Raw genomic sequence first — 25,598 nt, forward strand, 5'->3', positions numbered from 1 at the left:
TATAATGTGTTATGTGTATGCTAAGCCAAAGAAATGTGTTTTTAGTCTAGATTTGAACTGACAGACTGTGTCTGCTTCCCGGACAATGTTAGGAAGATTATTCCAAAGTTTTGGTGCTAAATAGGAAAAGGATCTACCGCCAGCAGTCGATTTTGATATTCTAGGTATTATCAACTGGCCAGAATTTTGAGATCGCAATAGGCGGAAGGACTATAATGCGTTAAGAGCTCACTCAAGTACTGGGGAGCTAAACCATTTAGTGCTTTGTAAGTAATCAGCAATATTTTAAAATTTATACTATGTTTAATAGGGAGCCAATGCGGTGTTGACAAAACCGGGGTAATATGGTCATACTTCCTGGTTCTGGTAAGAACTCTAGCGGCTGCGTTTTGGACCAGCTGTAATTTGTTTATTAAGCATGCAGGGCAACCACCCAGTAGGGCATTACAATAATCTAGCCTTGATGTCATGAACGCATGAGCTAATTGTTCTGCATTTGTCATTGAGAGCCACTCAAAAAAATGATTCAAGCCCTTCTTAGAGGTGACACATTTAAATCTAATTTGCTTTATTTAAATATATCTATTTAAGATCATATGTGTAAATATATTTAATTGGTTTAACTAAAAATGTATTAATAGCTCCACTCAAAAAAAATATTCATTGGATGAACTCAATTAGGTTGTAGGCAGGATTTCCATCCAATAAATATATGTAGCCCCAACTCAAACTGAGTACATCCATTCAACAGAATGTAAATCAGTTAGCCTAACTCATTTGTAATAAATAGATGCAAAAGAATATAAACGAGAGAGGCTAGCTTATTTTTATCAAATACTTATTACTAACCAGAATTACTTTATTTCTGTCAGATGTCTACAAAAGTTTTTTTGAAAATTAACATGTAAGTTTTATTGAGAATTCACAGGGGTTCTTCTCTGTTTTCCATTTGAAGTCACCATAACAGTGATCAATGATTTCATTAGTTGGGCTCTTAACTCTTATTATATCTATTGACTTTTTTGGCTGCTGTGACAATGTGTTTGTTAAACACATTTGGAGCAGCAAAGAATGCTAAAGTGAGATGACATCAGCTGATGATGGTTAACAGTTGATGGTTTTATAATCATCATGAAGCAGACTGATTCCCTGAGGTATTTTAATCTAACCATTATGTTTTTTTTTTCACAACAAACCATGTGTTACTGCAGCATGCGATCAAGCATTATTATAACAATAAGTTTGAAGACTTTAACGAACATGAACACAATAAATCAGTTTCTGATGACACACACAGACATCAACAATCAGCGTATGAATCTCAACAATGGTGACAATCACAAATATTTAGATAAACAGATTAATTCAGAACATAACTGAAAAGCTACTAATTCACAACAAATACAACAGCATAAAATAAAAGCAAATATTTAGAATCAAACAAAATGATAGGACAGTTCAGCTGCATAATTTATTCATGTTGCAATGCATGCTGGGAGTTTTGTACTATGCTGGTACCCAGCATGCATTGCAGCAAAGTACTTTTGATTGTCACCATTGTTGAGATTCATACGCTGATTGTTGATGTCTGTGTGTGTCTTCATAAACACTTTTTTGTGCTCATGTTCGTTAAAGTCTTCAAACTTAGTGTTATAATATTCATTGATCTCATGCTGCAGTAACACAAGGTATGTGTTGTGAAAAAAACGTGACAACATAATGGTTAGGTTATAAAAACCTCAGTAAATCATTCTGTTTCAAAATGATTATAAAACCATCAACAGGTAACCATCATCAGCTGATCTCATTTCACTTTAGCTTACTTTGCTGCTCCAAATGTGTTTAACAAACACACTGTCACAGCAGCCTAAAAAGACAATAGATATAATAAGAGTTAAGAGCCCAACTAATGGAAACACTAATCACTGTTATGGTAACTTTAAATGGAAAACATAGAGTTAAACCCATGTTAATTTTCAAAAAAACTTTTGTAGACATCTGACAGAAATAAAGTCAGTCTGGTTAGTAATAAGTATTTGATAGAAATAAGTTAATCGAGTCACTCGTTTATATTCTTTTGCATCTATTTGATACAAATGAGTTAGGTTAACTAATTTACATTCTGTTGAATGGAGGTACTCAGTTTGAGTTGGGGCTACATATATTTATTGGATGGAAATCCTGCCCACAACTTAATTGAGTTCATCCAATGAATAATTTTTTTGAGTGTATGACGTAATTTAGATTTATTTTTAAGATGGAAGAATGCGGTTTTGCAGATACTAGACATGTGACTTTTAAATGAAAGATTGGTATCAAAGAGTGCACCCAGGTTCCTAACCGACGACAAGGACTTGACAGAGCAGCCATCATTAGACAGTATTCTAGGTTATTATGTGAGGATGTTTTTTGTCAATAATTAGAATCTCTGTTTTTTCAGAAGTAGTAGGAAATTACTAGTCATCCAATTTTATTTATTTATTATTTATTAATATATATCAGCTATGCATTCCGTCAATTTGGTCACAGCAACCAAGTGAGTCTCCTGAACAGAAAGACATTTAAGTCATACCGTTGAGTAAAAATCAATGTCACTCAAGTCTTCTTCACTGTGATTTGTTCTGGATATTGGTTTGTAATGATCTAAGCTAATCATATGACTGGTAGTTTTACTGTGTTAAGCACTTTTGGGTAAGTCCACATGGTCTCTGACCTGAAAATCCTTAGTCAGCATTTTTTTGTTTTTTTTACATTTTATGTTGAAAATACCTTTTTGACCACTTCTGAGGCCATTACATTAATGTTAAAGGGATTGTGATAAAAATATTTTAAGGCACGTAACACTTCCTGGACTTTTAAATATAAATTCCTTTATTCTTATACAAAGCACCATCATTCATGAGATATACTAAGAACTTTAAAAAAAAAAAAAAGTAAAAAAATTACATTACAATTTTTGAAACAAAAACCTGCACAGACGAAAACAAATAGTCAAATCAATTGCCATCCATCCTTATTAGTAGGTTTTTAATTCCCCAAGAATCAATTCCTTACGATATCAAAAAAGAGCTACAATAATCATTTGCAGTGTCTACAAACATCTTGCATTTAAAGTTTTACTTTGAAATACAAATCTCAGTATATCTATATGCATTTATGACATCTGTGAGGGAAATACAATTAATTGTACACAAAATATATCAAGTTACCAATCACACTGAACAAAATAACAAACAATTTCTCACTATCAATGTACAGTGCTAATGTTAATATACAAGGGAAAAATTCTTTTCAGCTAAAGCCTGGTTCACACGGCAGGATAATTAGGCCGATTTTAGCCCCGATTTACCCCTTCCGACAATCTTAAGGATGCTCCGATTATCGTAAAATAATCTGATCAGATATTCCTGCCGTATGTGGTGTGTTGAGACTGCTCTCGTCTGCTCGGAAGGACGTCGGGACCGCTCCGATCTCAAAACGGGGATATCTAACATGTTGGATTTTTTTGGACCGATTTCTCCTCGTGTGTGGTGTCCCCCGGGGACAAACGAGCCTGTGGACGGTGGCGTGTAGCCAATCAGAAAGCAAGGTGACAAGGCGCAGATGAAGCACCGGGAAACAAAATCAAAACAGCTGGCAGCATGGCGCACCAGAACACTAACACTTCTTTGACCATCGCCTTTTCCTTTAACATTTTTTTTTTTCGGTTAAAAAAAAACTACAAACTATCGCCAATGCATCCTCTTCGTCCGCCATGAGTGTTTACTCTGAAGTCACGTTTGATCTCGAGGGATTTTCCGTCTGACCTGGGAATGCTCGGGAGTCAAATCAGTTTGTGTGTGATGTGCTGATTTTGCCGTTTGGCTGCGCACCACACACTGTACGACCAAAACTGTTAAGGCTGATTTATACTTCTGCGTCGGACCTACGCCGGAGTCTCTACGCTATAGACTACGCGTTGGTTTTCATTTATACTTCTTTATACGTTGTCCGCGTACTTTTACCGCACAATTACACATGCAGAGGGAGCATGTGAAACCCGAGGGAGGGGTTCTAGCAGACCAATCACAGCGCTTGCGGCCGCGTAGAATTGACGCGTAGTTACATTTTTGGAGAGGTGCCCGTCAGGGTACGCCGAAGGGTACGCGCGCTACGCACAGCCTACGACGTAGCTACGCCGTGAGTTTGATGCAGAAGTATAAATTGGGCTTTAGACCCGTGATTTTTTTTTTTTTATCGCCGTGTGTGGGGTCTTTCAGGTTTGGAAAATCGGCCAACAATTTTAAAATCGTCCCGCGTGAACCCAGGCTTAAACAGGACTTAAACATTCCCTCCACATTAAATGTAATTTGCACCAAAGGACAGATATTGGGTCATTTGCCTTGTCTATCCCAAACATACATAAGTTTGTCTATGTTTGTACAGTAATGTTGTATGCAACAGGTCCTTTAAAAGTGAAGCCCAGGTAAAATGTGACATTCTCATTGTTATGGGGTACTGAGGATGACTTGAGAGCTGGGATATGAAATTTCATTCCTTTGGGACCCTCTAGAAAAACCTTCTCATCCTCCGTCCAGCCTGTGACACATCTCAGCAATTTAGAGATTTCAGGCATTTTCCATACTTCTCCACTAAACCATTTCAGGCGTTTTTCTGAAACAGACAGCAGTTTTGTGATTTTTTCAACCTTGCTCTTGTGGACAAACTTTTCAAATCCAGTCCCATTGCTCAGGAAGAAATGAGTGTAGATCCTCTTTTTCCTTGGAGGGATGTCCTTCAGTTTCTTGTTGTAGTTTCTCTGGAGATGTTCAACAGCAGAGAGAACAGTTTCATACTTGTGTTCTTTCTCCACTTCTGTGTCATGCTCTTCTGGCCAGAAAAGTAGGATGAGTAAGAAAAGAGCACTTGGCAAGCATCTCAGTTTCTCTTTAGGGAATTGGTGACTCAGTCTTTGTAGATCCTGAAATGCAGCCAGTTTAGAAGACTGAGTTGAGAGGCAACTTAAAGCAAAGTGGGATGCTATGTACTTGACAACGTCTGCTGGTAGCATTTGTGCCCTCATAGGATTGCTTGGGTAAAGTGAAATAATGTGTTCCAGAACGGTCACAGGGTTGCTATCTTTCTGGTTTGTTAGGAGGGAAAAAATTGTTGTGATGTTTCCCCCACCATGATAATAAATCAACATGCGTTTCATGAGAGGACTTAAGTTCCCTTGGTTTTGATCTGTAATAAGAGAAGCACCACTGAAATATTTGCCATAAGCAGAAGACTTATTCACCAGCCAGTGCATGGGATACTTTATGGTCCTCTCAACAGTGTCAGATTTCTTCTCCTCATCAGTGTTTAGGTCAGTCTGGAAGTAACTCAAGTCTTCCGAAATCCATTCCAGTGCTTCCAGCATTATTTTTTGGAGGTTTTTCAGCTTCCAATGATAATTTTCCCATGGTTCTTCTATCTCAACAGGAATGTAATCTGTAAGAAGGTATTTAATTAATTCTGAAGGCTGCCTTCTTGAGAACACACGAAGAGTGCGCATTAGATTCAGCAATGAACATCCTACCTCTACTACTCCAAAAAAGCCAGCATTGTTCATGGTGTCATTGTCCTCAACTGCTGCATTCTTGCATTCCTGGAAACATTCAATGGCTTTGAGTGCCGTTTCCAAAGCATCTACTGTGTTTTCAGGTGTTTTTTCATCCTGCTCCATGGCTTTACATTTAGCTGCAAACCACTGCCTGTACACCTGACCTCTGGTATCAAGAATGTAGGAATTCTTCGGCCTTTTTTCTACTGCAGTTTTTGCCCACTTTTCTGCTTCTTCAAATCTGTCATGTTTGTAATTGAGTCGAGCCAGTTGCTGAGCAAAAAATGCATCCTCATTAAAACGCTTGTAAGCTGCTTTTAGAAGCTCAATGGCTTTATCTGGACACTCTATCTCTCTCACATGCTCAATTAGGGGAGAGAAAAAGCTGTCAAATTTATCACCTTTGCTGATCCTGTGGCGTGTCATAAACAGATCTCGCAAGAACTTCATGTACTGATCTTTACCAAACCTATGCTCAAAGAGCACATCGTTGTTGAGAAGATCCAAAGCAAGATCACTTTGTTGTTGTTTGTCACCCAGAAATTGGAGGATTTCCTTTGCAACCAGTGGATGAATGATTCTGACGGAGTTAATGTAGGTGTTTTCATCCCTCAAGTGTATTAAGACCAATTTAGCCTGCTCACTTAGAGAAGTCTCAAAGGCATGTCGTCGAAACCTATCCACACAGATGGACAGAGCCAGGAGAGCTTCGCAATGTGACTGAGAGATGAAAGAGTTCTGCACGTAAGTGTTGAGCAATGCCACATACAGAACAAGCTTAGTAACCACAGACTTGTGGTCAATGTCTTGCAGTAAATGCTTGACAAACTTCTTCACATATTCAGCAATTTTGTGGCTCTCGAATTCCTCACTCATCAGGACAAATGTTAGAATGAATTCTGGCTTGAACTGCTCTTCAAGTCTTTGTCGTTTTTTGGAAAACTGCTTTTTTTCAGTCTCTGAAAGTTTATGAGTAATAGAAACATTCTGTTGAGGTGATTCCTTGCACATCTTCTCTGGATTGTGCGATCGCCTACAACTTAACAGAATGAAGCAGAGAGTTCCATGTGCTATTTTCTTGGTATTGACAGCCACTTCCAATTCATTCTTTATATCTTCTAAATACTCCTGATCACAGTCTTCAAACAGCAGGAGAACAGGGAGGCATTTTTGGGGATCCTTTTCTTCGTATTCCCGAAGCCAAACGGCATCTTCTGAAACAACCGATGCAGATTTTGAATGATTTACAACGGCACACCTTAGATCCCTTCGGTTATTCCACAGTACTTGCCTTGCCACTGTACTGCCACCACTGCCAGGATGATGGTATATGTTGATGCAGCTGATGGGTGCCCGATCCAAACTCCAACAAAGACAGTCTTTCATCATATTGTTGACTTCATTGTAAGCATCTCTTTGAATAACCTCCCCAATTATTTTTTTATCCGCAAGCCACAGATTCATCCAAGTTACTTTTCCTCCATGGTAAAACTGCTGCTCAATCTTCTCCTTTTCAGATTCCATGACATCGGGACTAGTTTCTTCACAGTGGTTTAGACTCAGAATCTCCAATGAACATCTTGTTTCCTCCTCTCGAGTATCAAGGAAACACTCCCCTTTGACATGGATCGGTAATCGTTTGGTGGCCCTTGTAGTGGTTGGCTGGACCTGTTGGAGGGTTGCATTTACCTGACTTATTGTCATCCCAACAACACTTGAACTGTTTACTGTTTCCATGTCACAGGATCCTAGAGCAAACCTCTGCCAGTCCTTGAAATTCTCCTCCGATTCAGCAAGGCAGATAATGTCTTCATGTCCTTCCATATCAGTGAAGAACTCATAGAACGTGTTGAGGAATGGTATGTCAACAGGGGAAGTAAGAAGGAAGATCACTTGAAAGGTTCCTTTTGGCAAGATATCTTTGCAGATCAATGACACACAATCTTTTAGAAGAGTTCTTTTTGTTTTGACCCAGGTCTTCTCATCACAGGGAGGCTCGTTGCCTTTGAAATCGCTCCGGCCATTGCAAAATATCCAGCTGGTTTGATCAAACAGACGCAGATGACTCTCGAGGTCACGGATGCTCAAGCCGCTGGGAATTTTGTAGTTCTGCATGAAATGGCGGTTCACTGCATGGTGCTTATTGTATTCATGGCATAACCCAGACACATTGGAAGCTGGATCAAAGTCAAACACACAGAAGATGTTCATGTTCAGCAAAAAATCAATGTGTTGCAGATCCTTCTCCTGAAATCGATTGGTGACAAGTATGTGCCATTTTTCCTTGTCCATTATTTTCTTTCCACCTGTTATGAGCATTTTGAGCTTTTTTCCCAGGTTCTGGCACAGTTTTGGTGCTGTGAAATTATCAGTTTTCTCTGCCTCTTCTCTCTGGGCATCCCTAAACTTGATCTGTTGGTAGAATTCAATTAGGTCAGCCACTGGTTCTGTTTTAGAACCCACTCTCCGATAAGCAGTCTTCTTCTCTAACTGAACTTTGTTTGCCTTCTCATTAAAATTTGGCAGGCTAACGGAGAACACCTTATTCTTCACTATGCTCACTGCTGGCTTAATATCAACCTCCACAACATAGTGTTCCACATTGCTGTTTGAACAAACTACTTTAACAAACTGAGGTTCACCAATACATAGTCGTACAAGTTCGCTATCAGAGCTCGAGAAACTCCTCTCAATGTAATCTAATGAATCATAGTATACATCTTTTTCCTCGACAGGAACACCAATGATTTCACCATGTACATAACCAGAGTCACCTCTACTGTCCATGACACCAAAATGTATTGTGCCATTTGTACGAACATTCATACAACCAGTAGCAAACTTCAGCACTTCCTTTGCGAACTTGGCCTGTAGTCTTTGGCGGTCCAGTGTTGCAGCAGTGGCAAATGACTTGTACTCATGACATGGAGTAATAAAATCACTAACCCCTGATTCTGGTAAGAGTACACTGTTCTTAACATATGTAAAATCAACACCTTTCATATCAAAAGGTCGTAGTTTTGAATCTCTCTTTGTTGTTACCACAAGTACAGAATCTTCTTCCTTGTTGTTCTCTTCATTGACATCGGCTCTTGCGTCAATACTTTTAATTGCACTTGCTCCATTGTCCTTTTTCCCAGAAGACTGTTTGTGTAAATTATCATGTTGTCGTTGGGCTTTTTGTGAAATAATTACTAACTCATCTCTTTTTTTGATGATCAAAAGCGCAGGCCCGGATTTCATTCCAGTCTCTTTTTTCAGAAATTCTTCAGATAGTTCACGTAGGATCCGACCATCTACTTCCTGTTCATGAAGTTTTTCGATGTATGTTTCTTTAATTCCTATTGATCTTAACCAGTTGCTCACCATAGACTCATTCCATGTCTCCAGTGGAGGATCCTCTGGCTTTTCTGCAAACCAAAAAATAGCTCAAGGTGAGATATTTTACTTCAAAACAATGACTGGTAAGTGTTATAAAACAACATTATACTTGCCCATTGTTTAATTAGTCTTCTAATGATCACAGTGCAAATGCAGACACCTTTACATTGCAGACCTTGAAGAACAGAAATGACATTGTTAAAGCAGAGACATTTTAAAGCCGTCAACAATACATTTATCTGTATTTTATCTGGCAACAACTGGGATGTATTTCAGATTAATTTCATCATTAAATAAATGCACAACAAGGGGTGTAAACATAGAAAGGTGCATCCATTTTACTTATCTGTTAATTGCTAATGCTTCAAATTCACATCTGCATGAACAAAATGCATGGTATAGATTCAGAAATAGGCATAACCATAAACAAAGTATGAAAAATTCTAGATTTTCAATATCAGTTATTCGGGTGATTGCATGGACATGCACAGGAGCATGGAGAACGTAAGCACATTTTTATCTGTACTTCTTGTGTATACAGTATATTTCACTACTTGAGGTAGCATCACTGATATTATACACTATATTGCCAAAAGTATTGGGACTGTTTTTTCCAAGGTTTTTTTTCTTTTTCCATTCTGTCACTGATGGAGTTTTGGTTCCTTGCCACTGTCGGCTCTTTCGCCTTTCTTCGCCTTTGTCGCCATTGGCTTTTGGCTTTTTTAGTTGGGGACATTTAATTTTATTACAACATTATTTTCTTGTTATCTCTGTAAAGCTGCTTTGAAACAATCTGTTTTGTTAAAAGCGCTATATAAATAAAAGTGACTTGACTTGACACCCCTCCAAATCATTGAATTCAGGTGTTCTAATGACTCTCATGGCCACAGTTGTCACCTGTGCAATAAGTCCATTCATGAAATTTCCTTTCTACTGAATATTCCACGGTCAACTGTTAGTGGTATTATAACAAAGTGGAAGAAATTGGGATCAACAGCAACTCAGCCACAAAGTGGTAGGTCATTTAAAATCACAGAGTGGGGTCAGTGCATGCTGAGGTGCACAGTGCGCAGAAGTCGCCAACTTTATGCAGAGTTAATGCTACAGACCTCCAAACTTCGTGTGGCCTTCAGATTAGCTCAATAACAGTGCATAGAGACCTTTATGAAATGGGTTTTCATGGCCCAGCAGCTGCATCCAAGCCTTACATCACCAAGTGCAATGCAAAGTGTCAGATGTAGTGATGTAAAGCACACCTCTACTGGACTCTAGAGCAGTGGAGACATGTTCTCTGGAGTAACAAATCACGCTTCTCTGTCTGGCAATCCGATGGACGAGTCTGGGTTTGGTAGTTACCAGAAGACTGGTACTTGCCTGACTGCATTGTGCAGAGTATAAAGTTTGGTGGAGGGGGTATTATGGTGTGGGGTTGTTTTTCAGGGGTTGGGCTTGGCCCCATAGTTCCAGAGAAAGGAACTCTTAATGCTTCAGCTTTTTGGACAATTTCATACTCCCAACTTTGTGGGAACAGTTTGGGGATGGCCCCGTCCTGTTCCAACATGACTGCGCACCAGTGCACAAAGCAAGGTCCATAAAGACATGGATCAGCTAGTTTGGTGTGGAGGAACTTGACTGGTCTGCGCGGAGTCCTGACCTCAACCTGATAGAAAACCTTTGGGATGAATTAGAATGGAGACGGCGAGCCAGGCCTTCTCTTCCAACATCAGTGCCTGACCTCACAAATGCGCTTCTAGAAGAATGGTCAAAAATTCCCATAGACACACTCATAAACCTTGTGGAAAGCCTCCCCAGAAAAGTTGAAGCTGTTATAGCTGCAAGGGGTGGGCACACTATATTAAACCCTACGGATTAAAGTGTAAATTGCAGGTTAACCACCACAACCAATTAATGTGTAAATTAAAGTGCTCAATATGTATATATTTAAAAATTTCAGTCTTAAAATACGTTAAAATAAAATTTATTGGGGTTTCTTCAAAGGTAGCATGTTTTTTTACCGTAACTGGGTGATGACGTCATAAGAGGTAGTAGCAACCCATACTCTGCTAAATTCCTACTGTAGGGTATGGACCAATCAGACACATACTATTTATTCATTATTAACAAAGGTTTATGAAACTCCTCACACAGCCCAAATGAACAAACACAAGTGAAAGAAACAGTGTCATGTTACAGGGCATGATAAGGAGATTTTACGACCTCCGAGGAATGTGGCCACATACTCAAGAGAGAGACTATGAAACAGAAACCCTCTTTAAAACAGACTTTGCTGCGTTAATCATAGACTAACTGATCTATAAATGAACATGCATAAAACTGTGAAAGAAACAGTGTAAATGGTTTACTGTCTCGTGTACTATTAGGTATATATTATGGTATGTATCCTGGTATACAACCAACTAACGATCAATGTAACCTCACCTGTATAATGCCTCCTACCTAAATAATCCTCATTTAATGACTCACACTTTGATGTACATCACCTCCTTCTAGAATGCAGTGTGGATGTGTTATAGCTATTTTAGCATTAATGAAGGTATAATCATATTATGGGACAAAGATCCTAAATCAACTAAGAGCCACTTTCCCTCTCAGACATGTCCCCTTTCTGATTGGTCGAGTTCAACCCTTAGGGGAGGATCTTCCCAAGCCTTATTAGAGACAGTCCACATGTGACCTCCCTCTCTTAGTTCTTTCATCCAGCCGCAACACTGTTCTGGGGATACTGGGGAAACCCCTCCCCCTCCACGGGGGCCCAAGGGCCCAGCAGGCCTCGATTCCAACCAGAGGTGGGCTCAGGCAGGAGAGAGAAGACTCTCTCACAAAGAACCAAGGACAATCTCAGGAGTTTTGGAACAAAGACTCCAACCAACAACGACTCCAATCACCCATCCTTTTGACTTCCTCACTTCTCCTGGGTGCTCGGCGTGGCCTCAACAGAGTCCCAGGCCTTGACCAAACCAATCATGTGTTCCTGGAGAAAGAGAACGCTCAACCAACTTCCACTTGACGCTGCCGGAACCATCAACGACTTCAATTTTCAACAACTTCAAGAATTGTTCCCATTACAAATGCAAGTATTCAATTCAATGAAATGTGAAAATGAAATTCTGATGGTTCTCCTCATAGACCCTCTTCCGGTTTCCAATTTCATCCTATCACTAACCTATTTATGTATTCATGTGTGTATGTTGTTTAGTTTATTTATATTCATATAAATATCTATATTTAGTTAATAAAACTTGTACATAATATGTATTTGGTTCTGTTTTGTTTGCAATACAAGTCACTTTACGATCACGGTTTTTGCTACTGGCTCAAAGTGCTGTACAGGCGAAGAAATAATTATTCTTCTGTGGCCATGGAAGATACCCTTTTCTTAGAATAAATTAATAATCAAAATAGTTCTTTGGACGAACTGATTAATTGATTGTAATATTAATTCAGCCACATCAAGTTAATCCAATTAACTGACCCAAATATTTATAATTAATAATAAAAAGATATTATTGATTATTAATGTTTCCAAAAAGCTGAGTTCCTTACATATATGGTGGAGAATTTTAAGGCATCGTATTAAACATTGTATGCAAGCAGACAGTAATCAATCATATGTTGTCCCATAAGTTTTATTAACATCTCATACATGCACGTACAAGTTTCTGAGTAAATCAGCAAAACTATAGCTTGAATATGCCTTCCTACGAATGGCAGAAAGTTCACAAATGCTATAATGCATATTTAAATCGTACGATAAGAAACTCCTGATATTAGCGAAGAAAGCCTAATTTCAGATATAAATCGAGCATAAGCCTTCTCTGACGAAGAAATCTCAGATTAGCCGCGCGCATAAATGGTACCAGAACTAATTAACCTGATATGGACGAAGAAATCTCCATTTTCAGCATTTTTGAATGTGATCTGAGCGATGTTCCTCAATCACCGATTAAGGCCTTATTATGCGTTACGTCATTGTATTCATATTAAACCGCTGAAGCGCTCATATGAAACAATCGCGTCGAATTAGTGGTATAAATTCTAGCTTAGCTAACTAGTAATTTGCCATTGTCTGTGAAAGAATGGTGCTGTTTTGATTTGTTAAAAAGAGTCACTCACACGCAACGTCGTGTCTAAGCGAGAGACTCAGTGCAAACTGTCAGCACAGCTCGCCCGCTGCTCCGGCCGATCAGTGTTGTTGGTTGGCATTGCGTCCGGAACGCGAGCAGGCGTTCCTATCTAGTTTTTCTGACAACAGCACCAATCTCACAGACCCTCGTGTAAACAAGCGACGGTTGTAGCCAATAGCTCCCTCAATCCTAACTTACACGCATGACTTACAAGTAAAACCCTCTACCTCGAGTGATAGTTTTAGCACCGCCTAAAAACTTAGACACGTTAGAGCGTAAAGTGTAACCTTAAACCAAAGACTATAGATTTTGCGTGATTTGAACTGAGTGATTTGAACACGAGTAATGAGAGTCAAAGCTCTTCGAGGCTTTGAATCAAAGGAGTCAACTGAGTCACAAATGATTCTTTGTTTGAAGCGCCCTCGCTGGCGACCCCTGCTGGTCAAAACAGTGGAAGTGTAGCGGAAACTCAAATCAACGGAACACCTTTTACAAACCAATCGCAAAGGTTTTATCAAAAGGTGTAATCAGGTAATGGCAATCCGCGAGCTACCTAATATCGTTTAATATGAGGTGTCTTTCAAGGCATAATATCTTAGTAAACCGTAGGGCTCGTTTTATGAAAGCTTGACTTGAAAGTCAATCAGACCCTTTATCAAATGCGTCATTAAATGTGTACGAATCTATAAAGTGATACGAGATCACATAGAGACCAGATACACAATGGTTCACGAACCGTTGAAATTTAAAACAATTTCGAAACAGCTATGACGCGTAACGAAGCCCAGTTTAATAAAATCACGTGACCTTAGCAGTGATACACTCCGAATGATTTGAGACGAATGATTCATCCTGGTGTCAGAGCTTCACGAAGCACGTCTCATAAGAGGGTTAAACCACCCTCTTCTCTCTCTCTTTCTCTCTCTCGACCCCTTCCTCTTGGTTTCACTTTCAGATTGAAACCCAGATACTTTGGGTTTTTATTTGTGTTTCTTTTATTTTTACTTAAATCTACCCCTATTTTATTTTGTGTATTTACACCTGTTGAGCCTGAATAGTCCTATTCAGTTAAATTGAATTTAATTAAATTGGGAATTTAATTAAATCAATTTGCTTAGTCAAGTTCCCCTCTAGTTACCAGAGCTATGAGAACACACAATGTTTACATACATTTTTTTATTTTTTTTTATTTTATTTCAATTTAGTTATTTACGTTTGTTTCAGCCTGAATTCTTATATTCAGCTAAAGAAAAAAAGAAGGGCTTAACTAAATTTGAAATTTAATTAAATTACTTGATACGCTTCCCTTTCCTTTTAGTTTTCTTAGAGCTATAAGGACGTTCTAACTTTACCTTTACCTTATTTTAGATCACTAGTCACTATCCTCATCTTCTCTCTCTCTATAGGATTACAATATCTAGCGACTGTTGTTTCCTTAGCGAGTTACACAGGTCATTAATATCCTACTTCCTGTCTGTGTTTTACCCATCCTCACTCCTTAGCACCAAGCTAAGTACATGAAGTACGGCTAAACACAAACGCACAGTAGGCCCCAGACAGAACTGGAAACACTTCCCATTGTTTCTTCTTCTTCTTTTGGACCTTGAGATGTCTGATGTGTGCCTGGTAGCTTAGTCTAACAGCAGCATAACCCATAAGTGACTCCTGTTTACCTATGTCTCCTAGCTAAACCTAAATAGGTAAAACACTCCTTTCTTCCTCTTCTTTTCTGGTTTCATCCCATTGTTTTATTTTGGTTTTGCTCTATCTGTTACTCTCGTAGCACAACATGTGAGAAGAACCATCAGCATTTTTGAGTAATAGGTTATGACATGTAAGAGCCCAGTCATCAGTCGATGCTGCTTAAAGCACGTCAACTAAGATACTCAAAACTTTTTTTTTTTGTTGTGTGTGCTCACCAACACTAAATTTTAGCTGCTCCACATAGCCATTCTCCCACACAGATAGCTCACCACCTCTGTAGAAACTTGCATTTGCCTTTGCCATTTCTCTCTCGTGTTCCCACAAGTGTTCCAGTAGGCCCCAGACACCCAGCCCTGCCACCAGGACCACCTGAAGACCCGGCAGAGCAGTGTCATGGACATCCTTCAGCCTGAAGCAGGCAACGACCTGCCACGGCAGAGGAAGGAACAGTTAGGCAACAATGAAAGCAGACGTCTGACACCCAGCCTGAGCCACCAAGAGCTGACCAGCATTATCTTCTCCTTGGCCATGCTCCCGCAGGCCTCAAACAGGAGGTAAATGAACTAACGCTGCCAGCCACAGGACTCCACAGAGAACGAACCCTGCTCAACGGGAGAAGGCACAGGACAGATGCAAGGACCCTGACAGAGCAGAGCAACTGAAAGAGATCATCAGTTTTCAGGCGGACGACAGCTCTGAGCACCTGCAAACCGACGGGTAAAGAACTGTTTCACTCAAAGAACTTAAAGAAATGGTTGAACTCAAAGAGAGCTAAAGCCATCAATGTGCAGCGGAAGTCCGAACACTGACTTAGCGATGCTGTAACATTATTGACGCACTCCATGTGGTCCAAAGAGAGCTGCAACAGTCCAACCCACTGCAAATGGACGACACAAGAAAGATGGACCCTGCTGACCTTCACATTAGCAGCGTAAGCTTCCCCAGCCCTGCACAAAGGGGGGGAGGAGCCAAAGCCCTCGGCTTAACACTTCACCAGACAGTGTCCTGAGAGCCCCTGCAGCTGCAGGAGGAAAAGGTAACTCAGACAATCCCTGAAATGGCACATGAAGTGACACTCAACAATCTCAAGTGAAAGGTCAGAGACATCCCTGCCAATCCACGAGACATTGATTTTCACCTGCAGTCTGCACCTGCAGCCGGTGTGGCACACCGAGACAGACTCCATCTGATCTAGACACATCCAGCCCAGCTGGGCCCTGCCCAAACACCAAGCAGGACAGACCTAGAAGGGCCTGTGCTACCACCACCGACTCCGAACGAGTTTTCTGTGGAACTTACAACGAACCTGTGACGGAGGAGGACACCAGCTTCAAGAAACTTTTCCTCCAAAACCAGTTAGTCACCATATTTTCACCTGCCCCCACGCAATGCCCACTCAACGATGCGTGACCTGATGCAGAAGGCCTCTAACACAGAAGGCCTCCCCAGAAAAGGTTCCTAAGACCCCATTGATTCTGAACTGCAAAGCCAGAAGGCACACAGCATGAAAACAATGCAAGACTCTGCTAAAAAGTCCCTGGTCAACATAGGACATAAAACGTTTAAAGTAGATGAAAATGTGTGCTCAAAGAGCAGCAAGACTCTGCATTAGTAAAAGTAGAATTTTACTGATATAAAGAAAATCTTGAATGGACGTGTAAGCCTCACCTGCCAACAGACTATGCACGACTCTTTTGAAACAAACATTTGCTACATGCTGGTTGAATTGGCACTGCTACACATTAGTTTCCATGACAATGAAGGGTTACAGGAAACACTAGCTCCAAATAGGGCATACCTTGACGCCATAGTGTAGGAAAACCACCTGAGTTTTAAATTACTGTTAACCTACAGGCGTGCATTTGACCATTGCGGTCCAACTGGAACACAACATGCGATACGCATTTTGATCACTGGTTGCTGGCTTGTCTAAATGCAGATAAAACGATAGCGGGAATTGACATCTCTACTGTAAGTGAAAGAGTCTTAGATTTCCAACTGGTATCAGTAAGTTCAGCATTAAAGCGTAAGTCTGTTTGACAAAGGAATCTCATCTCAGCAGCTTGTAAACTGTACCGATATCTATCCTGCTTTGGTTAAAGAAATCCAAATTGCAGTATTGCTAAACCTGTTTCTGACAAAGAAAGCTCAGGACAGTGTTATATATACGTAGACCTGGGTGACGCTCCCCTTTCTACAATGTAAAGGCCTTACAAATTATTGTTAGATTGATGTATTTCACCTAAATTTTTAGCTGCATCCACAAGCAGAGAGCTACCTAGTGATCAAAACTGTTCACTCGCTGAAAAGTCAGCATTTATGCATGAGAGGGACGTAACTATATAGGCTCAGACAAGCTTTGACTTACAGCAAATCTATTTCCTTACTCTGTAAACAAATAGAATAAGTTGTGTAAAGTAAAGAGAAGAGTTCCATGAGTAAAATTAGCAAATGCCAAAACACATTAGCATTTTACTGAATGTAACATCAAGTTCTTGAAAGACTTAAAGTATAGGCGCCCCCTTTTAAACCGTTTAAACATTCATAACTCAGTAAAATGTGTAGACATTCTTCAGGTACTGTTGAATTGTTCTGACATGCACTGGTTCCCATGACAACGGCTTGTCACAGGAAGTGCTAACTCGTGACGTCATTTTGTAAACAAACCAGCCTAGGTGGCTAAGCTAACTTAACCTAGCGTCCATCCAGCTTAGGCTAAGCTAAGCTAACCTAGCATCAATCCAGCTTAGGCTAAGCTACATAATAACTTCTACAGTTAGCGGTTAGCATCATTTACTTGAAGCCTTAATTACAGCTTTTATGTATACAGCGCAAAGTATTCTAAAATACTTTCTTTAACCCCATTTAGGGTTTCTAATTTTTCTCTTTCCTTACTTTCAATTCTTCTCAGCTGAATTTCACCTTCACTAGTTTAGGCATAGTCCTTGCTGAGCGCTGTAGGCTAAATTTGCAGATGCCCTGTCAATTAAACCCAAGTTTAATTACATGTAAGCTGTGTAGCTAGAGAAGAATTCTTATAGTTATGAGAATTTTCATCAGCATGTTGACTAAACCTTTGGAGGGACACACACGGTGTGGTCTTAAACACGCAACAGCTGTGACCCACTATGGAGTGTTGGTCCAGGCAAATCTAAAGGTTAGTCACTAGTGCTATTGATTACTCTCAATTTCAGATCATTCCGGCTGTTTTGATCACTTACTTAAGTCCTTTTTATTTTTATTTTACTTCGATAATAATAGCAGTCAGCTATTCACTTGTCTATACTGTCATGTATATGATTTATTTCCATTTCTTCTCTTGTTCAAATGTGGTTCCATTTCCCATAGGGCCCAGAAAGGAACCAGAGACACCTTTATTTGTGATTTTGTTTATTTTCAACAAGTGCACTAATTTTTATGACCCTGCAACACAAGTAACTTCAACGATTACTAGGGCATAACTATAGTCCTGAGGATTGATAATAAGCATAATTTGAATAGGAAAGTTGTCCTTTTTCCTCCTATTCTTCACTTCGTCAAGCCGTAGTGAACCACCAGTTAAGTCCAGAGAAATATTTTAGTCATAAGAACCATCTTAAGTCATTTATTTCATCTCGGCTATGCCCTTTCCAGGAAATACTCTCGGAACCACACAAGTCTTAGCCTCCTAACATTCACAGCTAAGATGATAAGGATACAATACACACTTCACTAGCTAGCTACACATGAAATACCTAGCTTTATGCTACATATCTAGCGAACCCATTAAACCGTGGCTCTGAACTTTCTAGGGTCATGCATTAGTCTCTCACCACAGGTGTGCCAAAATGTTGCAGATCCTCTGCCTAACCTGACCTTAACCGGTTAGGAGAACGAAAAGACTGACAAGCCATCGCGAGGAACACTGTTCCACCCATGGCTGCTGACATCCGACCCATGACCCAAGCCAGAGTTACAGCCACACCGGGGTGATCAAGATTCTCATCTCCTTACCCCACCTTATGGGTATAAAACAGAAGGTAAACAACCTCACATAATAGATCACAGCGTCCCACAAGGAGCGGACCTGTGCCCAAAGCCTTACAGACCAGCTAGACACTGAGGTTCGAACCAGATTCAATGCAGCTGGACTGAGCATGCCCAGGACCAGCACAGAACTGTCACCATGGCAACAACCCAGGTACCAGCCAAGCCCCTTGGAGAAGCCATGGAGGACAGCACCCTCAACCTGCAAACACCACAGGAAGACCACGGCTGTCAACGACAGCATCCTCTTCCATACCCTTCACACAGGTGTCAATCTGAGGCTCCGCAAGGACAGCTGGACGCACCTGCCTCAGAGTTACTGGAGCCGCTGACACATGCAAAATAGCTCCCTGCACAGGACTCACCCGAGGAGTCCTGTAAGGTACAAGCTTCCGACTCCTTGCCCACCCCAGCTTAGGCAAGCTTGCGTCGGCACCACCATAAGGACAGAACAACACTTCAATCCTTCAGACCTCTCGTGACTGAGAGGCTAACAACCACCTTCTGACCTCCGGCCACCAGCACCATGTCAGCTTGAAAACCTCTCTATGCTACATAGAGGCCTAACCACTTCCTGCAACCACAAGGAAACACCTGCCCCAAAACTAATGAACTTCAGAATGTCCCAACACCTGCTACCTCAACACCTGCTGCAGAGACCTGGACTTTGCTACTGTCCACATCACCAGCCGTGGAACGACCACCGCTCCAGAAGACACGAGCAACCAGAGGCCACCATGGCCTTCCAGCCTTCTATGACAAGTGTGTGTCCGATCTCTCTGCACTTCCAACTTCGCTCGTGGTTGTCCTTGAGGGGGGACAACAACGATCGAGAGGGGGGATCTGTAGGGTATGGACCAATCAGACACATACTATTTATTCATTATATACAAAGGTTTATGAAACTCCTCACACAGCCCAAATGAACAAACACAAGTGAAAGAAACAGTGTCATGTTACAGGGCATGATAAGGAGATTTTACGACCTCCGAGGAATGTGGCCACATACTCAAGAGAGAGACTATGAAACAGAAACCCTCTTTAAAACAGACTTTGCTGCGTTAATCATAGACTAACTGATCTATAAATGAACATGCATAAAACTGTGAAAGAAACAGTGTAAATGGTTTACTGTCTCGTGTACTATTAGGTATATATTATGGTATGTATCCTGGTATACAACCAACTAACGATCAATGTAACCTCACCTGTATAATGCCTCCTACCTAAATAATCCTCATTTAATGACTCACACTTTGATGTACATCACCTTCTTCTAGAATGCAGTGTGGATGTGTTATAGCTATTTTAGCATTAATGAAGGTATAATCATATTATGGGACAAAGATCCTAAATCAACTAAGAGCCACTTTCCCTCTCAGACATGTCCCCTTTCTGATTGGTCGAGTTCAACCCTTAGGGGAGGATCTTCTCCAGGCCTTATTAGAGACAGTCCACATGTGACCTCCCTCTCTTAGTTCTTTCATCCAGCCGCAACACTGTTCTGGGGATACTGGGGAAACCCCTCCCCCTCCACGGGGGCCCAAGGGCCCAGCAGGCCTCGATTCCAACCAGAGGTGGGCTCAGGCAGGAGAGAGAAGACTCTCTCACAAAGAACCAAGGACAATCTCAGGAGTTTTGGAACAAAGACTCCAACCAACAACGACTCCAATCACCCATCCTTTTGACTTCCTCACTTCTCCTGGGTGCTCGGCGTGGCCTCAACAGAGTCCCAGGCCTTGACCAAACCAATCATGTGTTCCTGGAGAAAGAGAACGCTCAACCAACTTCCACTTGACGCTGCCGGAACCATCAACGACTTCAATTTTCAACAACTTCAAGAATTGTTCCCATTACAAATGCAAGTATTCAATTCAATGAAATGTGAAAATGAAATTCTGATGGTTCTCCTCATAGACCCTCTTCCGGTTTCCAATTTCATCCTATCACTAACCTATTTATGTATTCATGTGTGTATGTTGTTTAGTTTATTTATATTCATATAAATATCTATATTTAGTTAATAAAACTTGTACATAATATGTATTTGGTTCTGTTTTGTTTGCAATACAAGTCACTTTACGATCACGGTTTTTGCTACTGGCTCAAAGTGCTGTACAGGCGAAGAAATAATTATTCTTCTGTGGCCATGGAAGATACCCTTTTCTTAGAATAAATTAATAATCAAAATAGTTCTTTGGACGAACTGATTAATTGATTGTAATATTAATTCAGCCACATCAAGTTAATCCAATTAACTGACCCAAATATTTATAATTAATAATAAAAAGATATTATTGATTATTAATGTTTCCAAAAAGCTGAGTTCCTTACACTACTGTTCGTGGCTTGACTATGGACAATTTTGAGCCAGTCAGGCATGAGAGAGGGGAGGAAATCCTAATCAGAGCTGTGTGATGCACACACTGCACAGGCACAATGGCGCTTTTGCTGGCATCTGCAAACAGAACACGATATTGCGTGTGCTAAATCGCAACTAATTAGCGATGCTCATTGTCAGAAAGAAAAAAGAGATTGCTGTGTTTGACAGGTGTTTGTGTGGGCTATGCCACCCAATGGAATCAGCAGGGGAGAGTATGTGCTGCCGTGAGGTGAACACGTTTTGGAGTTTAGTGGGGCAGCTCGAGCCGCGACCGGCAAACCTGACGATTTGTGCTGCCTTGTCGAAAAATGCTACCCAAGCGCGAATCGATCACAGAGAATGTCGATTCATTCTCTATTGTTTCCATAATGGTGTAAATCTCACAATATTATGACATTGTTATATCATTTAAAACAGGTTAAGTGTATGGGGAGCATATTTTGACATTTTAAATGTACTAGCAATTATCACATTTGATATAACAAGTAAAAATGACATTATTGTATATTACATTTTAGCTGATTTAGCTGATGCTTTTATCCAAAGCAACTTATAATAACATTGATTATTGTTACAATGGCACCTGTCGAGGGGTGGGATTAATTAGGCAGCAAGTGAACAGCCAGTTCTTGAATTTCATGTGTTGGAACAAAAATGGGGTTCCAAGTGAAAAGGTGTGAGTGACTTTGACAAGGGCCAAATTGTGATGACTAGATGACTGGTCAGAGCATCTCCAAAATGGCAAGTCTTGTGGAGTGTCCCGTGGTTAGTACTACTAAAAGTGGTGCAAGGAAGGACAACAAGTGATCCAGAGTCAGGTTCATGGGCGCCGAAGGCTTACTGTGTGGGGAGCAAAGGCTCTCCTGTCTTGTCCGATCACACAGAAGAGCTACTATAACTCAAATTGTTGAAAAATGTAACGCTGCCCATGATAGATCTTCCTACTTCCGATCGATTGGCCAATCGATTGCTCCTGACTGCTTTCCTGCTGGTTTGCGTCTGTAAGCACCATATAGCTTTCTGCTTTGAATCTCTATTTACTATCATTCCTTGTTGTGTATATTGCTCAATATAAATTGCTCATCAACATATATTAGATATAGTATAATATTGCCTATCACCTGCCATCCGTGCTTGCCGTCTTTTTTTTTTATTCGCTCGCGCCTTTTACAAATCTATCAAACAACTGTGGTAAGTAGGATCAGTCAACAAACATAATAATGTAATGTCTTATCCTGTTATTGTCACTTGCACTTTGTGTCACATGTATAGTATTGCCTTCTCTGTTAGCCACTCAGTGAAACACCCCCTGTGAATCCTGTTGAATGTAGAGACATCAGCCACCATAGTCACATGTTTGCCAGGAACCAAAGCGCATCACATCAAAACAAATTTAAAAGTGCTGGCTAATGCTAATCGTAAATTCTCTACGATTATTATTCACGTCGCCACTAATGATGTTCGACTTCGCCAGTCGGAGATCACTAAAATTAACTTTAAAGAGGTGTTTGAACTCGCAAGTACGATGTCAAGCACTGTAATTTACTCTAGGCCCCTTCCTGTTCGCAGGAGTGATGAGATACTTAGTTGACTGTCCTCACTCAATGGCTGTTGGCAATTGTTCGGTTTTTGTTGACGGGGGGGGGGGGGGGGGGGGGGGGGCTTACATGCGCTTCATGAGGCACACACGCACATTTGCAAACATACGTAAGGTCTCTCGCTCTCTCCCTCTCTGCCGCGCACGCTACACGGTTTGGAGCTCGCAAGCTCTAGATTCAGGGAGATTTGAACTAATTTGCTGGCATCAGAGAGCCGCTATCAATATGCGGGAGACTCCTGGAACTTCCGGGAGACTTGGGATATCTGTGAATGCATACCTTTCTGTCCAATCATCTTTCAAAACTCTATTTTCTTCGTCAACTTTTCTTTTCCTGGACAATGACATCCTCCACACCCATTCAAATGCTTACTGCGGTGAAGTGTCGAGTCGCGCCCGATTACGTCAAAAGTCATACGTTCACTGGATGTCATGGCAACTAAATCACGGAGGAAAACTTTAAATATCTCGCCTTCATTTTAATTTCGGACCATCTCAAAAAATACATAAAAAAATAAACAAATGATTTTAACATGCGTTTATTAAAGTAGGAAATCCACACTTTTAATCCCTTACACAATTAGTGCTCTTGAAATACGAAATGGATGCGGGTCCGGATTGAATTCCCTCCGGGTCCGGATCCGGACTGGTGTCCGGACTTGGAGAAGTACTGATCTAGAGGGTAGGGATGCATTTTCGGTCAATGAATCGTGCCTGGAATTCGGGCCGGCTAACTCTCATGAGAATCTGAGACCCCGGGCTGGATATGTGCCCAAGGTTCCTACCTCTCCTACGGAGCCTGCAAGCGCTGCCCTGGAGGAGGCAGACCGAGCCCTGGCTTTTCTCTGTCCATCCGCTCCATTGCGGTTATATGTGCTCAGAATACAAAGCCTGGACCTCAGACCAGCTCTTGTCTGTTACGGAGACCAGTAGAAGGGAAGGCTGTTTCCAAGCAGAGGTTGGCCCACTACATGTTGGTTGCCTTCATCTAGGTGATTTCCCAAGATGCACGTGCCGACCTGGGCTCCTCCTAAGTGAGAGTATTGCTCCCTCCTAGGCATTGACACAGAGTGCCTCGCTGAACAGATGTTAATAGAGTTGGGGGTTGGGCGACACCTATCACGTTCGCTAGAGAACTAGCCTATGTGTCGAACCGCTGCTTCCCGTGGGCTCCCTTCACATGAAGCCAGTTTTACTGTAAGCCTGGTTCGAAGTGTCTGCTTGCTGCTCCATTCCCGACATTATGGACTGGATACGTGCACAATTCTTGCTCCAGGAGAGTTCGCTTTATTAGCCAAACCCTGTTGAGTTCCTCCATACCCTTCGGCAACGGACGTGGCTGAACGTCCGAAGCCAGGCCTATAACTCATATTAGGGCTGGGCGATATATCGCATCACATTGTTATGCGCATCTCCTCAGTAAAGCAGGTTCCTTGATTAGTAGTAAATCACCATCACCTGCTTTCAGATGGAGCGGTATTTACTACACAGCACAAACTCCAGTGTTAAATTAACACTCAAGAGTGTTAAAGTTAATGAGATAATTAAGTGATTAATTTCGTGATGTTTGAGCATTATTGAAGACACCTGATGTTAACAAGCAGAATCACTGAAGGAGAAAATCTCAAATTGTAAGCCATCGTTATGGCGATAAGTGTTTGCTTTAGTTGGGCTCTTAACCTTTATACATTCACTTTAAATTTGTTTGTCTGCTGTTATTTATTTATAACAGTCAAATGAACAAAAAAAGTGTGATCTGATAGTGTTGGTTGTGTTCTGGCATAATCATGCTGTGATCTGAAAATGAATCTTATTCAGATAGTTTGTTTTAACTTGTTGGCAACAACTTTTTGATTCTACAGCATATATGAATATAGTTATGTTTCTTATAATCCAAAGTATTTAATAAACATTGATCTGATCAAAACACTTTCAAATAAATTTATTTAGAAACACAGACATCAATAATCAGCCTGTGAATCTCAACAATGGTGACAATAATAAAGCATGTTGCAGTGGCTGCCACCAATCACAACTCATTAATGGCTCCCATCATGCATTGCGATTTGAATAAATTATGATCTCAATTTTCTATGTAATTTACTTTTCCTAATTGAATATTCTGCTCGTCACCATTGTTGAGATGCATAGACTGAATCTTGAAGTCTGTGAGTGCCTATGAGAAAGATTTTTATTTTTATTTTTTTAGAAACAACTTTTAAGAAATCCTTTATATTATAGCTAAAATTCTGGATATTTATTCACAATCACAGTTATGCTGTAACCAACAACATAAATCAAAATCATAAAGTTCAAATGATGATTGTAATAATATAACCAACACCATTAGATCACTTTTTTTCTTTGTTCATCTGGCAGATATAACTCAGATACATCAGCCAAACAAAATCTAAAGTTAATAATATAAGGTTCAAGAGCCCAACTAAAGCAACCAATGATCGCCATAACGGTGGTTTACAATTTGAGATTTTCTCCTTCAGTGATTCTGCTTGTTAACATCAGGTGTCTTCAATAATGCTCAATCATCACTCAATTAATCACTTAATTATCTCATTAACTTTAACACTCTTGAGTGGACTCATATACACTCACAGGAGTGTTAATTTAACACTGGAGTTTTTGCTGTGTACAAAGAGCCGTAGTTAACTGACAAGCTGAGCCATATCGCATTAATTATCGCTGGCGATACGTCCGCGATATTGATGCGATATGGCTCAGCTTGTCAGTTAACTACGGCTCTTTGTAGTAAATGCCGCT

The 25,598-nt window shown here is 40.6% G+C and overlaps 1 protein-coding gene across 1 annotated transcript in view; it reads right to left on the bottom strand.

Annotated features, from left to right (window-relative positions):
- Positions 1-3,500: 3,500 nt before the first annotated feature.
- Positions 3,501-25,598, bottom strand: part of LOC143738601 (sterile alpha motif domain-containing protein 9-like) — a 34,608-nt gene continuing 12,510 nt past the window's right edge. Inside the window, exons 3-4 of the mRNA XM_077230593.1 lie at positions 9,079-9,140; positions 3,501-8,994 (exon numbers count right to left, since the gene is read on the bottom strand). Coding sequence (XP_077086708.1) covers positions 4,412-8,994; positions 9,079-9,082 — 4,587 coding nt within the window. The 5' untranslated portion in view covers positions 9,083-9,140 and the 3' untranslated portion in view covers positions 3,501-4,411. The remainder of the gene's footprint in view (positions 8,995-9,078; positions 9,141-25,598) is intronic.

Source organism: Siphateles boraxobius, unplaced genomic scaffold, assembly GCF_051911475.1.
Source record: "Siphateles boraxobius isolate OS27281-9 unplaced genomic scaffold, OSU_SipBor_1 15, whole genome shotgun sequence".
NCBI classification, from domain to species: domain Eukaryota; kingdom Metazoa; phylum Chordata; class Actinopteri; order Cypriniformes; family Leuciscidae; genus Siphateles; species Siphateles boraxobius.